Source organism: Eschscholzia californica, unplaced genomic scaffold (genome assembly GCF_041429995.1).
Source record: "Eschscholzia californica isolate CP2 unplaced genomic scaffold, dmEscCali1.0.p SCAF_6, whole genome shotgun sequence".
NCBI lineage: Eukaryota > Viridiplantae > Streptophyta > Magnoliopsida > Ranunculales > Papaveraceae > Eschscholzia > Eschscholzia californica.
Window position 1 is genome coordinate 17303050 of NW_028238483.1, and position 12721 is coordinate 17315770.

General features: G+C 34.6%; 2 protein-coding genes and 1 non-coding gene across 3 annotated transcripts; 1 reads left to right on the top strand and 2 right to left on the bottom strand.

The window, feature by feature from the left end:
• Nucleotides 1–3279: 3279 nt before the first annotated feature.
• LOC147532074 (F-box/RNI-like superfamily protein) lies at nucleotides 3280–5292 on the bottom strand. The gene is made up of 2 exons (XM_086649894.1): nucleotides 4824–5292; nucleotides 3280–4337 (listed from the first exon to the last, which is right to left on the bottom strand). The coding sequence occupies exons 1-2, from the start codon at nucleotides 5290–5292 to the stop codon at nucleotides 3454–3456; spliced, it is 1353 nt and encodes a 450-aa protein (XP_086506020.1). The 3' UTR covers nucleotides 3280–3453.
• Nucleotides 5293–6099: 807 nt separating this feature from the next.
• On the top strand, nucleotides 6100–6172 carry TRNAK-UUU (transfer RNA lysine (anticodon UUU)). The gene has a single exon. It is a non-coding gene; the product is annotated as a tRNA-Lys (tRNA).
• Nucleotides 6173–8253: 2081 nt separating this feature from the next.
• Nucleotides 8254–9951, bottom strand: LOC147532076 (dof zinc finger protein DOF1.7-like). The gene has a single exon (XM_086650380.1). It carries the CDS (start codon nucleotides 9286–9288, stop codon nucleotides 8629–8631), a length of 660 nt encoding a protein of 219 aa, XP_086506506.1. The 5' UTR covers nucleotides 9289–9951; the 3' UTR covers nucleotides 8254–8628.
• Between the last annotated feature and the right edge of the window lie 2770 nt (nucleotides 9952–12721).

A 12721-nucleotide genomic window follows, 5' to 3' on the forward strand; every position in this document is an offset into this window, starting at 1 on the left:
TGAGATCCCCAATCATCACCCAAGGGTTCTCTTGGTCTTGATTCAGCTGACTGAGAGTTTTCCAAGGCTTCAACTTGTTCTTGTGGTAAGGGGACCCATAGAAGCCAGAAATCATGATGGGAGTGGGCCAGCTGGCATTCTTCAATTCAGCTTGAATAATGTTGTTGTCCGAGTATATAACTTTGAGGTTGAGGTGGTGCTTCCAGTAAATAGCGAGGCCTCCTGCTTTGTTAATAGGGTCCACAAAGTAACTAGAGTCGTTTTTGGAGATGGGAATGTGTTTGTTCATATTGTAAGATTTGTTTTTGGTTTCCGAAAGGAAAATGATGTCCGGCTTGTGTTTCATGATAATATTGAGGGTGTGTTTCTTAGTGAGGAAAGTTGAGGCTCCCCTCACGTTCCAACTTAAAATGGATGGATTATCCATGGTGGGGGTGTTATTCAGCATACTAAGGAATAGAGGCAGACCTAAAGTCCCAGAGACCAAAAGTATAAAGGCACTCCCCATGTGCACCACAAATAGAAAAATAAAGAGCATTAACTAAGCAGACAAACTATAATGAGAAGCTAGTAAGATACAGATACATAAACTACAATGAAAGAAAACAATCGCTAACACTATTACCTATATATTGAACTATAACATATATATTAAAGCAAAGACAACAAAGAAACTAAATCGCCTATCCCTCATAAATATTTTAGATTCATGCAGTATGAAAAGAACTTAACTAATGTACAGCTAAGAGGATTAAGGTGAACATGTAAATCTGATGGAGACCTGGCGCACACTACCCAACTAAAAATTTGAGAGGAAGGCAAAGAGATGGGGATACAATATTATGTGCTGATAGAGGGAAGGAGAGCAACTAAAATACTTTACTAATAAGAAGAAAATAAAGCAAAGTAAGGGTACTTCCCTGGTTATCTGAAATAAGCCTTGTTTTTGAAGATTTTAGCAATGATCACCTCCCGCAGCTGCCTCCAATTGATTGTTTCTACTGATTTCCTAATCGCCGGTCAAAGGAAAAGTCAACAAGATGTACATCTTTAGTGGATGTCTTTGATCGTCCCCTTCACTCAACTCTTTCTTTCTCCTGCTTGCTTCTTGCTTCAAATGGTTTCAAGTTGTGATCCTTTGTTTGTTATTGGAGAAAGGTTGTTGGCGATTGAAAGTATCGGAATCCGGTTCGACGCTACTATTGAAGTGGGACGGAAACCTACCTATATATTAGTTGAAACACAAGATAAAGACTCACACTCTATGAGAGAGCCAAGAAAACTGAAAGTCCTAGCTGCCCGAGACCTGAAGAATTAGCATATGCAAAACCAACTAGTCTAACATCGGTACCACTACTTACTAGAATATTCCATCACATAAGATAAACCTTCTTAAGATTCTTTTTTTTTGGGTTTACTTAAAGCCATAATAAAATAGACAATTGTTCAAATGATTTAATAGTTAGATATCACACTACGAAACTCGGACGAAGAGAATAATTGAGCCAAGGCGAGTATGATCTTTTACTTTGAGACAATTTACGCCATGTTATTGTAACAATAGTTATGGTGTTCGTCTCCGGGATACAACGACTATTGTTCTACTTCGATTTTGAACTCGGTCGAACTCAGAACAAGTATTATGAACTTCTAAATGACGCATACTTAAGGTTAATTTCTCTATGGAAATTTAGCAAGTTTTTTTCAATTTTATTGCTTGACTCGTAACCTTAACACTGTTCTAATATCTAGAAAAAACAGAATGAAATTTGGAGTGGAAATGGGTCGAATTTATAGGAGTCAAAGAAATGCATATATGTTGAGATGCAACTAATGGCACTAGGGACGCATCTGGGAATATAGGTAACAATTCTTGACGAATTATTACGTTTTCCTCAAATTCTTGTTTTCCTGTGATTTCAGCGGTTAAATCTTCAACTCTAGACGGAAAGAACGCGGGGCATTAGATCTGAAAGAGTGCTTGAAAGGCGTCTTAAGCAGGAAGAAGCGTATTGAGGAGATCGAGACCTTCTAAAAAGTTGTCTGAATCACACAAGACACTGAGAATGTGGCTCGTTAGACTAGTTGGTTTGGCATACCGTGATACTTCCGATCAGGACATTATTCAATTGCAGATAAAATCCCAAATTAGTTTTCCGTCTTTGCGATTTACTCCCCAACTTAATGTGACCTCATTTAGAAATTGGTTTTTAGGATGATAAACAAATCATGATGTTCCTTTTACATTGTTCAGCTAAAAACCTTCTAATCACAAGGATTCATGGATCAAAAGTATATCTTATTTGCAAATAAAACCAATAAAATGTCCGTAACACCCTAACCCTTAACAATTATCGATATTGCCCACACCTTTGACACCCATCCCCACATGAAACTGGTAAAGGCTTTTGTTCCCGATGAAGGCTCCACAAGCCAACCCAAAAGAATCATCTTTACAAACACCAGTGGCGTGGCTGAGATTTTGGGGGTCCGGTGCGAACTTTAAACCGGGGCCCTTCATATAATGTAAGAACCGAAAAATATTTACATGCGATATTAGTAAATAGCTAAAATTAACTGATGAAAAAATTATCATGACTAAAATACATTACGTAAAAGTATTAATGTATTGCATAACACTAGTAAGAATATTTAAATTATATTTAATGTACGTAAATAAGTCCAAGAACACAATATGAATATTTAAAAGATGCAATTATATGAATTAAAGAAGAATATAGCAAATAAGTATGACTTAGAGAACCCAATTCAACACGTAAAGCCAATACCTTTTGCCTAAGAATTTATAGAAAAAGACATACAATCCTATTGTATTTTAAAGAGAGAGAGAGAAACAAAGAAAAATAAAGACAATAGTAGAGAGTGAAAAGAAATGAGAAACATAGCCTCATAGAGATAAAGTTAGATAAAATATTAAAATCCAAATAGAGAAAGAGATTGGAGATGCCTTTAGAATAGTTAAAATGTAATAATATGGGCCATATATATTGGGTTGGGTGCCCTTAAGTATCATATCCTATAAAAACATGTGAAAAAAATGATTTTAGTTTGTGTACAAGTGGACTCGAACACGAGAACTCGTGGGCGCGTGATTATGTTCCCAACCATCTGAGCTACTGACGTTTTCATTTATGTTTCCAACGCTCTACATTTTATATCAAGAAAGCTTTGAGATAACTAAAATGGGGCCCTTAGTTGGAGAGGGGCCTGTGCGACCGCACCGGTCGCACCCCCTCTCCCACGCCCCTGACAGACACTAAAGTACAAACCCAAAAAAATTAATTTCAACAGTTCCATTTCTAAGCACACCGAGATGAAGTTCTAACATAAAGCCGTTCTATTTTCGTCAGTTGCTTTTAGTATAGATCATAAGGGTTTTGACAAAAAACCAAATCGAAGTAACCCCTATTAATATGTGTTTCATAAGATTGATCAGAGGCTATCATGAAACTCGTCGTGTGCTTTCCTCCACATTCCCCATGTCCATTTAACACTGCAGCAATCACTCACGCAGTCGACTAGTCGTGCTTTGACTGCGAACCCAACACCACGGCAAGGAAGTATTTCTACACTGGTTAAAGTGGTGAAAAATCTCAATAACGAAGACATGAAGCAATGGGTAGTTTCAGTTTTCGAATATGATACGTAAGCCTTCAACTGTTTCAATTTCCTCCAGTCATTTTCAAAATTCAAGCCCTCAACAGAGAAAGATGATTCCAATTCCGAACATGCTCCTGGCTGAAGCACAATAGAACTTAAATTTGGAAAAGTACTCACCAATTGCTCAAACTTCAAATTCTCCCTTACATGTCCAAACCGTTTATATGAATTCAATATCAACTTCTCAACTGTTCTGCACTTTGGAAACAATTCAATAAGGTTGCAAATATCGCCCGCATCAATTTGAAGACCCTTCAAATTAAGAAAATTTTCCACTTCAAAGAAACCAGTTATCTTTCCAATCTGAAGACGGAGAATAGACAATAATGGTGCTTTAAGACATAACCTTCGTGAATCAAGACATTTCAGTTCGAGTTCGACGAGGTTAGGTGTGATTATCGTCAAGGAACGCGGAAAATCGGGTACAATCCATTTACAAGTTTGAAGGTGCAAGAAATGTATCTTGGGTTCGTTGAGCCCATCAACTTTGATCAAATTGAGAACAAGCAAGTTAGGGAAACACTCGTTTAGCTTGTTCAAATCCTGATCATCCAACTTTATCTGATCAAGTGTGAGACTCGTAAGCATCATCATTGGTTTCAAACCATCCACTGATAGAAAAGCATGCTTTAGTTCCAACTTATCAAGATGAGTACCTACAAAATGCAGAGAAATGTTTTGTATACTAAATAAAAGGATGAAGTATAAGAAAAGAAAACCTATCTCTATTAAGCTTTCACACTTACAATGAGCCCTCGGAGATTCATATCATTTTTCGAGGTAAAACTATTCACAATACTATACTAACAATCTACGAATTCGATCCACAATTTCTTATCGAAAAGTAAACTCTACAATATGTAATGCCATTCAACAACAATAACTTTTCGATACGAAAGAAAAGAAGAGCAAAAACAAGTTTAAACAATTCAACAACGTTGTTAATTTCAGATGGCGAAGAGATAACTTTCGTCGTTAAAATAGGTTCCTTCTAGCTACCCTCACATGAAATAATCAAAAAGTTGATATATGGTGCACTAAAAATGACATCTTTTTAAAACTTTAAACCCCATAAAAAATTGGGTGGTTTGATTTATGAGCTAAATTGGATCATAAGTGATTTGAAATTCTATTTGACTTACAACAAGAAGAAATCAAAGCCAAGATACTTGATGCTTCCCACCAAGACTGACTCCATAAACCAGAAATCGAAATTGACTTCAAGCTTCCAGAAATCTGTGGCAACCACTCAGATACAAAGTCAACATCTGTTAAATTAAGATCATCTTTACCAACTTCATAATCATGATCAAGACTATTCATCTGATTCAATGAATTCTCAATACCAATATGAATTGTTTCAAGATTCCTTGAATTCAGTAACAACTTCTTTACAATAAGTTTGAATGGAGTAATTTCGAATTCGGTCTCTTCTGTCCTAGATTTCAGGTACCGATCGAATGAACAAATGATATTCAGAGTTCGAACATCGTAAGATAGCACATTTAGAGATTTTGAAGACATCCTGCAAAGAGCTAAATTGGTTGAGTCGTTAATTCGGTTTAGTATTTCGAGCTGAAGTGAAGGCGGAAGATCGTCGATTGAAGGCATAATTTTTGTAGGAGAGAAAGAGTTTAACAGAGAAGAGTTTTTTTTTGTTGTTTTAAGAAAAACTCATAATGTGTTGACTTGTAAGAAACAATATGGCTAGTCACTACTTTATTTTATATTATTATTGCAGTAGTGAAATTATAACATAAATTAGAAGCTTTAAGATCAATAAGAACCAAACTAGTTTGCTTATTCAAAAACCAACAGGAGAAGCGGCCACACGTGCTCTCTGTCAACTGGACACGTTGCCAAAGAACGCCACAAGTAAAAAAGCGTGTTAGAATAATCACACATGGTAAAAGGGTAATCGGATTCCTAGCAACCAAGCATATACTAATATTTAGGTCCTCTCAACTCATTGTCAATTAGTTTTGAGTTAGATGACCACAAGCTTAACAACATCCACAGACAATTTCATTAATTTCTCAATTTTTTCTCTTTCCTAACTTTTGTTGAATACGTTAGTCTTCGCTTGCAATATACATCTCAAGTATTATTTTATGAGATCATCTTTAGGGGTTACATCTAACAACAATCAAGTATATTAACAACCCATGAATTCGATGCATAATCCCTTAGGGAAAAGCAAACTTTGTAACTAGATCTATAAGGTGTTATGACTATAAAATTGGTACCATTTGATAATACTACTAACTTTTCCATACATAGAGAAATCACAAACAAGTAGTGAATTTCAGGAGGAGAGATAACTTGTCAAGGTTAAAATAGCCCCTTTTTGTCAGCCTCACATGTAGATGATCAAGAAGTTGATCTATAGAGCAGCAACAATTACATACTAGTAAACTTGCCGTCTTAGCTCAGCTGGTAGAGCGCACGGCTTTTAACCGTGTGGTCGTGGGTTCGATTCCCACAGACGGCGCATAGCTTGAAAAATATTTTGTTCTTAATAAAAAAAAAGATTATTTACTAGTAAATTTGGGACCTGGAATCACATTCCCTACTATGTTTGGCTCGCAGGAATGCAGGGGGAATCCTATTCTCGGAGGAATGGGATTCCCCCTAAATGGGGTAATAGCAAACCTAGGGAGGGGGTGGGTTTGTGATTCCCATTCCCGGGAATGATTTGATTTAATATTTCCGGACAAAACAATCCTTGATAAAATATTAGAATGACTAATATTAAAATCGTCATTCTCATAATATTTTTATTAAAAAATTAAAAACCTAGGGTTTCAACCACCACCATAGCAACACACTCTATCTCTCTCTCCCACCCATTTTCTCGCTCGAACGTAACTCTCCCTCTCTCTCTTCATATCTCTAGTTTTATTTCTTCTCTCTTGCTCCTTGTTCATTAAAAATCGATTTCATAACGTTTAAAAAAAATTAGTCTGAGACCTTATTTATTTTAAATAAATCTTTAAATACAACTTAAATTAGTGTATTACGTTACTATTTCATATCTATAACTTTGAATGGACAATACTGATTAAAATATATAACAAAGTTGACTTATAATTTATGTAGTTTAAGTAAAAGGATATAACCGGACTTTCGTAAAAAAATACATTCCTATTCCTACACAAACCAAACAAGTTAGGAATCCATCGGGAATGAAATTCCTATTCCTGGTCGAACCAAACATTAAACCAAAATAATCTGATTCCCGGGAATCGCATTACGTGAATGTGATTCCCGGAAATGACATTCCATTCCCGCGCGCCAAACATGGCATTAGTGTATTCGCGGCCTTTCCCGTGGCTTTGTTGAGCCTCCGCCACAAACAAAACTCATACCCCTTGGCCTCTGGTGTACTGGTCATTTTATTTTAGTCTTCCCTCCTCATCTCCACACTTAAAACTTAAGGAATTAAACGATCATTTTGGTCATTTTATTTTAGTCTTCCCTCCTCATCTCCACATAGTTTCTCTCTCTGAATTTTCTTCTACTATTCTCACTCAATTAAAAACATCACAGTCATAGCTTCAAGATAGTTTCATAAACACTCTCTCTCTCTCTCTCTCTCTCTCTCTCTCTCTCTCTCTCTCTCTCTCTCTCTCTCTACTTTCACCATTAAAAATTAGAATTTTGAAATATGGAATCGACATTTGAAAATGCTAAATGTAGTTCAGTACTTGAGATCTTGACTTAATTTATCACAAAGATGATGATGTGGTAGGTGACGAGAATAATCTAGTTTACATCTCATAATGAAAATGTTCATGAATGCCAGGGCTTTACTATTTTTTTTGTTGTTGAAAATCATACTACACAACTACATAATGGGATTACCTTATCATTCTGTTCCCCGCTAACCAATCGCATAAAATATCATGGGATTTTCTCTCTCCTTCCCGTCTCAACTCTAATGGTGGGCAAACTCATGTTTTTCGTGTCTTACGATAATTTTTGAATATATGATCTACATCCCCTTCTTCTCCTTTGCAGAACTCACATGCAATTGGATTAAATTTGGAAGCTCTTTTCTTGTTGGTACATCGTCATGAAGAACTCTCTAGACAGATGTTTTAATTCTTGGTGTAAGGTTGAGCGGCGGACCAAACTTTCTTCCAGGTTAAGCCACAAGGGAGCTCTAAAAATTTGGACGTACGTGGCATGTCTTTCAAGATTGATGTGTATAATGCTTTCGTCGCGATACTTCATTTTTCTAGATGAATTCACACAAGTTTATCATCTGTATTTCTACCCGGATATATTGATCATAAGAATTGCAGTTGCAGCTAATGGATTAAACCTCTCATCTATGAACCTCTTCTTCCACGATCCATCTATATCAATAAGTTCACTCACAAAAATAGGACGAGTTTCAGTTTCATCCTCCCTTCTTCTCCCAAATTCTTATCGTTTCTATCTATATGTTTGGAATTCGAATAAAATGTATAAATTATTAAAGTTCCCCAAAAACAAATGCTCAAAACAACATACTAATTAAGATCAAAATGACTAACAATTTTTTAGTGCAAAAAAAAAACACATACCTAATCAAAGCACACCATTTTGTATTATAATTGTTAAATACATGTCAAATCCTCCACTAACAAAACATTCCTTCTTCATAATCTCTTATAATTTTAGGGTTTTTGGATCTCTTAAACACCAAAATAAACAAAGAAAATCCACACTCACTAACTAGTAAAATAACATTAATAATACAACTAAACTATTATAGAATGCCAATTCATCCCTTTCTCTCTCTACTCTTCACCACCAAATTTTGTCTCCCTAAAATGTATTGTTAATATTATCATATAGAAGAAATTAAACAAAGATTGAAAATCAAATTATTCATCTTTGTTTTTTTTTTAATTTTCCTTTTAAGGAATAAAATTTCTTCTTCTTTTCTTTGATAAAATTTCACTGAAAATTCGAACCTGGTGTATAAATGGCTAGATCAGGCCACCCATTACCGCCATTCCAACAGCTTGAATCACCACCACCACCACCACCACCACCACTTGAAATCCCTAATAAATTTCCTTGATTCCCATTACTCTGTAACTCCAATGTTGTTCGATTACTTGTAGAATTCTCTGAATTCTCAACGAATTCCCCAAATTGATGATGAACTTCTCTTGAAACATTATTAGGGTTTACTAATAAATTTCCAAATTGCCCATTTGAAGAAGCTAAAAGAGAACTAAAACTCCCTGAAATATCAAGCATTTGATGATCTGGATCAATTCCTGTAATTGCAGAAGTGAAAATTCCAGTGGGTTGTGGTTTTTGATGAGAAATTTGAGTTGCAGAAGAAGATGAAGATGATTGACGTTTATTAGGGTTTGAAGATCTTTTTGTGTTCTTTCTAATACCACCACCAACTGGAATATTTCTTAAAGCACCACCTTTAGTCCAATAACGTCTACAATTTTTGCAGAAATGGCGTGGTTGAGATAGATTGTAATTGTTATAGTAGCAGAATTTGGTGTTTGTTGAATCACAACGAGGGCATTTGATTTGTTCTTGATCTGGAAATTGAGGTGATTTGATTTGTTGAAATATTGTTGGATCTTGCATATTTATTCAAATGGGTTTTCACTAGAATTGTGAGAAAATGAAAACTAGGTCTTTTTTCTTCAATTTTACATGAAGGGTTGAAGAAGAAAGTTGAGATTTTTTAAGGGTTTTGATGAACTGTGATTTTGAAGATCTGAATTGGGTTTTTGAAGATCAGAAAAATCTGAAATGGGGTTTCAATGGAAAACAGAGATTATTCTTTTTTAAGTTTTAATATGATCAGGAATATGGAGTATATTTGATGGAAGAAACAGAGGGAAAAACTAGAATTAAGAAATTAGATTGTTCAAAAATAACAAAGAGGTGGGGAATTTGATGAGGAACACTAAAAATTGGACTAGCTCAAACCCAAAATCTTGAGGACTAAAACTTGAATTCCAATGAGAGAGAGAGAGAGAGAGATGGGAGGAATTGGTTGAAATTGTTGATGTAGATGATGTATCTGGCTATCAACAATTCTGTTTTAGAGGGTACATGAGATCAGAGTAAAGAGAGAGAAATAAATTTCAGTGTGAAGGGAAAATAAAGGGTTGGGGAGGAAAAAGAGAGAAGATTCTATTTGAGTGTGTGAAACTGTGAAAGAGGGATCAGGCTTGAAGATAGAGAGAATAAATTGTACAACTGTAGTTCTACTCATCTCACTATGACAGGTTATTTGAGGAGTTGCTTAACTACTGAGGATTTATTACCTACCTTTCACAAGTTCCATTTTGCAGTTGTTTTGACCGTGGTAATATCTACCAATGTCTGTGTTATTACTTAACATTCACTAGTTCCATTTTTTTCGATATGATTACTGAACTTTGTACTTTTTTTTTTTTTTTTTGTTGAAACTGAACTTTGTACTCGGTTATGAAATCTTCGACAGTTATTTTAGACATGGTAATATCTACCAATGTCCGTGTTATTACCTACCATTCACTAGTTCCATCGTTTTTTTATTATTACTAAAATTTGTACGCGGTTATGATGTCTTTACATAATTAGGGTAGTTGTTGTGCACATGACAATGTCTACCAATATCTGTGTTATTTTTTCCAGTTCACTAGTTTGATCTTTTTCCTGTGATTACTGAAATTTGTACTCTGTAATAACGTCTTTACATAATTAGGGTAGTTGTTGTGAACATGACAATATCCGCCAATATTTGTGTTCTTTACTTCATAACCGCGTAGTGTTGTCAAACAACACTAAGTTTGACAATTAGTATGTTCGAATATTTTTAGTCAAATAAAACCTACTCACAATGAAAATCTAAGCTAACATAAAAAATTGCACTGCAATATTCCATCACTTGTATTCTATTCCAAATTCAAAAATTCAAGTTCACTCACCTACATAAATAAATGTTTTTTTATTATCAAACTTTATGCTTTACTTTTGTCTCCCAAAATTCTCCTTTAAGTTCTTAGTTTACTAACACCTCAATATAATAATAGAAATAGAACAATAATGTACCTCTCAGAGCATACATCTCAATACTTCACCCATTTGGAAGACTCTTTATGTCATTTATAATCCTCCACTTTGGCCTTGTTTGATGAAAGAAAGTTGGCTTGAAGGAAGCTTCCCATTTGGTAAGTCAAGTTCTTAAGTAGAGATATCTATATGGCTCAACCTTATAGGAAGAACAAAAGAAAAAGAAAAAAAAGATACACATATTTTATTATTTTATGAAATGGTTTGAGTATGATTTGGGTTTTACATATCCATCTTCATCCTTTGATTTAGTGTACTTCAAATGGACATAGTGACATCCAAAATGCCCTAGTTAAGAGAGTAAGATATCTTCATCTAAACCAATTACAATTTCATTTTTATTTTTGTTGAAATTAGACGGATTGCAATTGAAGTGCAGCTTCTTTTTGTTGGACCACAATCAAGTGCGATCAACTACTTAAATTCATGCGTGGCAAACAAGTCCAATTATGAAACCTGTTATCATTAGACCTCTCATCTTAAATTACAACTTTACCCATATCCCATTATTGCCACTTATTCACGCCCCATTTCGTACAGGGAATCCAACCGTCCAAATATCGACAACATAATTCCATCGGCGTATCTCCTAGCCGTTGGATCTGATTAACACTGATAGATGACCTGCCTAAGTGATTTTCTACATAACTGTTTCTTAAAAAAAATGTGAAAAGATCAAAATACTTCTTGTCTTATCCGCCGCGTATAAACAGTCACTGAAAAAGTCACTTAAACGGATTTTTTTATTGTTTTTGTTGATTTGATATTGTTGTTGGTGGGGGCGATGATAACTTAAGTTGGAAGAAGTGGGTGGTCAGGATTGAGTAATCTTAATATCTTATACTCCTATCAATTTAGATATGATGGGTGGGTCTAAACTCTAAAGTGAAGATACATGTGGAGGATTAGTGTAGAAGGAGTTAGATGAAAGATCTCTTTGTGGTTTTTCTCTCCTCCATCTGTTCATGAGTTGATATAGATGTATTTTCTTACAAACTTATGGTGTCAAAATAATGTATCGTTGCAGCTAAATGGATTGTCCGATCCGATATAGTAACACTGACTGTTTTAGACTTTTAGACATGTATTTCGCGCTTCAAGTCACCACCTGCAACTTCCATTTACTGTCGACTTTGACTCATGGCTAATTAACCATGACCACTTGATGTTTCGTTGAACCCTACTTCTGCTTTTTGAAAGAAAAGTTATCAACTCAATCTAATTTTACAAACAACATAGTTTGTCATTTATAACCTCGTACTTGTTAGGAGTACAACTTTCAAACGGTTTTTTAAAATGAAGATAAACCCAATTGATCATTTGCTCAACTTTGGTTTATAGTATGTTTGTTCTTTAAGTATATTAGTCTAAATTTGGAAGACAGTCTGAGAGCCAGTTTAACTTTTTTTGTGATTGCTTTACACATTTAAGAAACCTAATCGGAGATAAGCTAATTTGTAGTTTGTACGCCGATTTTCAAGCTTGATTATTTATGATTTTTGTTATTTTGTCAGAATAATGTTTATATAGGCGAATGTATAAATTAAGTTTGTGGGCATTTAACTTAAAACTAATTACCATTGAGTGAATGATGGTTTTAGACTTCTCTTTTTTTTTTTGTTGAGATGATGGTTTAAGACTTTAACCATTATATTATTCTTTAGAAAAAAAACAATAATCTTTTCCTTCTTAGAAATAAAATAACTAATTTACGAAAAAAAGAAACAAAATATATTTCAAGGATTAAAAAAAGAAATTAAAATCTCTCTCTCAATAAAATAATAACTAATTTAAGAGAAACGAAACAAAAAATAATACAAAAAAATAATAACTAATAAAAATCTCCCTCTCTCTCAATAAAATATGATAATAAATTTCGTAACATTTGATTGATACAAGTGTCCGTGCCCTAGGACACGGGATATACCCTAGTATCTATATAATAAAACAGAAG

What these genes read in the sequence shown, in the direction of transcription:
- LOC147532074 (XM_086649894.1), bottom strand. Translation starts at nt 5,292, where the DNA reads ATGCCTTCAATCGACGATCTTCCGCCTTCACTTCAGCTCGAAATACTA. An exon ending in GGCTTTGATTTCTTCTTGTT is followed by an intron (nt 4,338 to 4,823) that starts GTAAGTCAAATA and finishes TGCATTTTGTAG; the next exon opens with GTACTCATCTTGATAAGTTG.
- LOC147532076 (XM_086650380.1), bottom strand. Translation starts at nt 9,288, where the DNA reads ATGCAAGATCCAACAATATTTCAACAAATCAAATCACCTCAATTTCCA.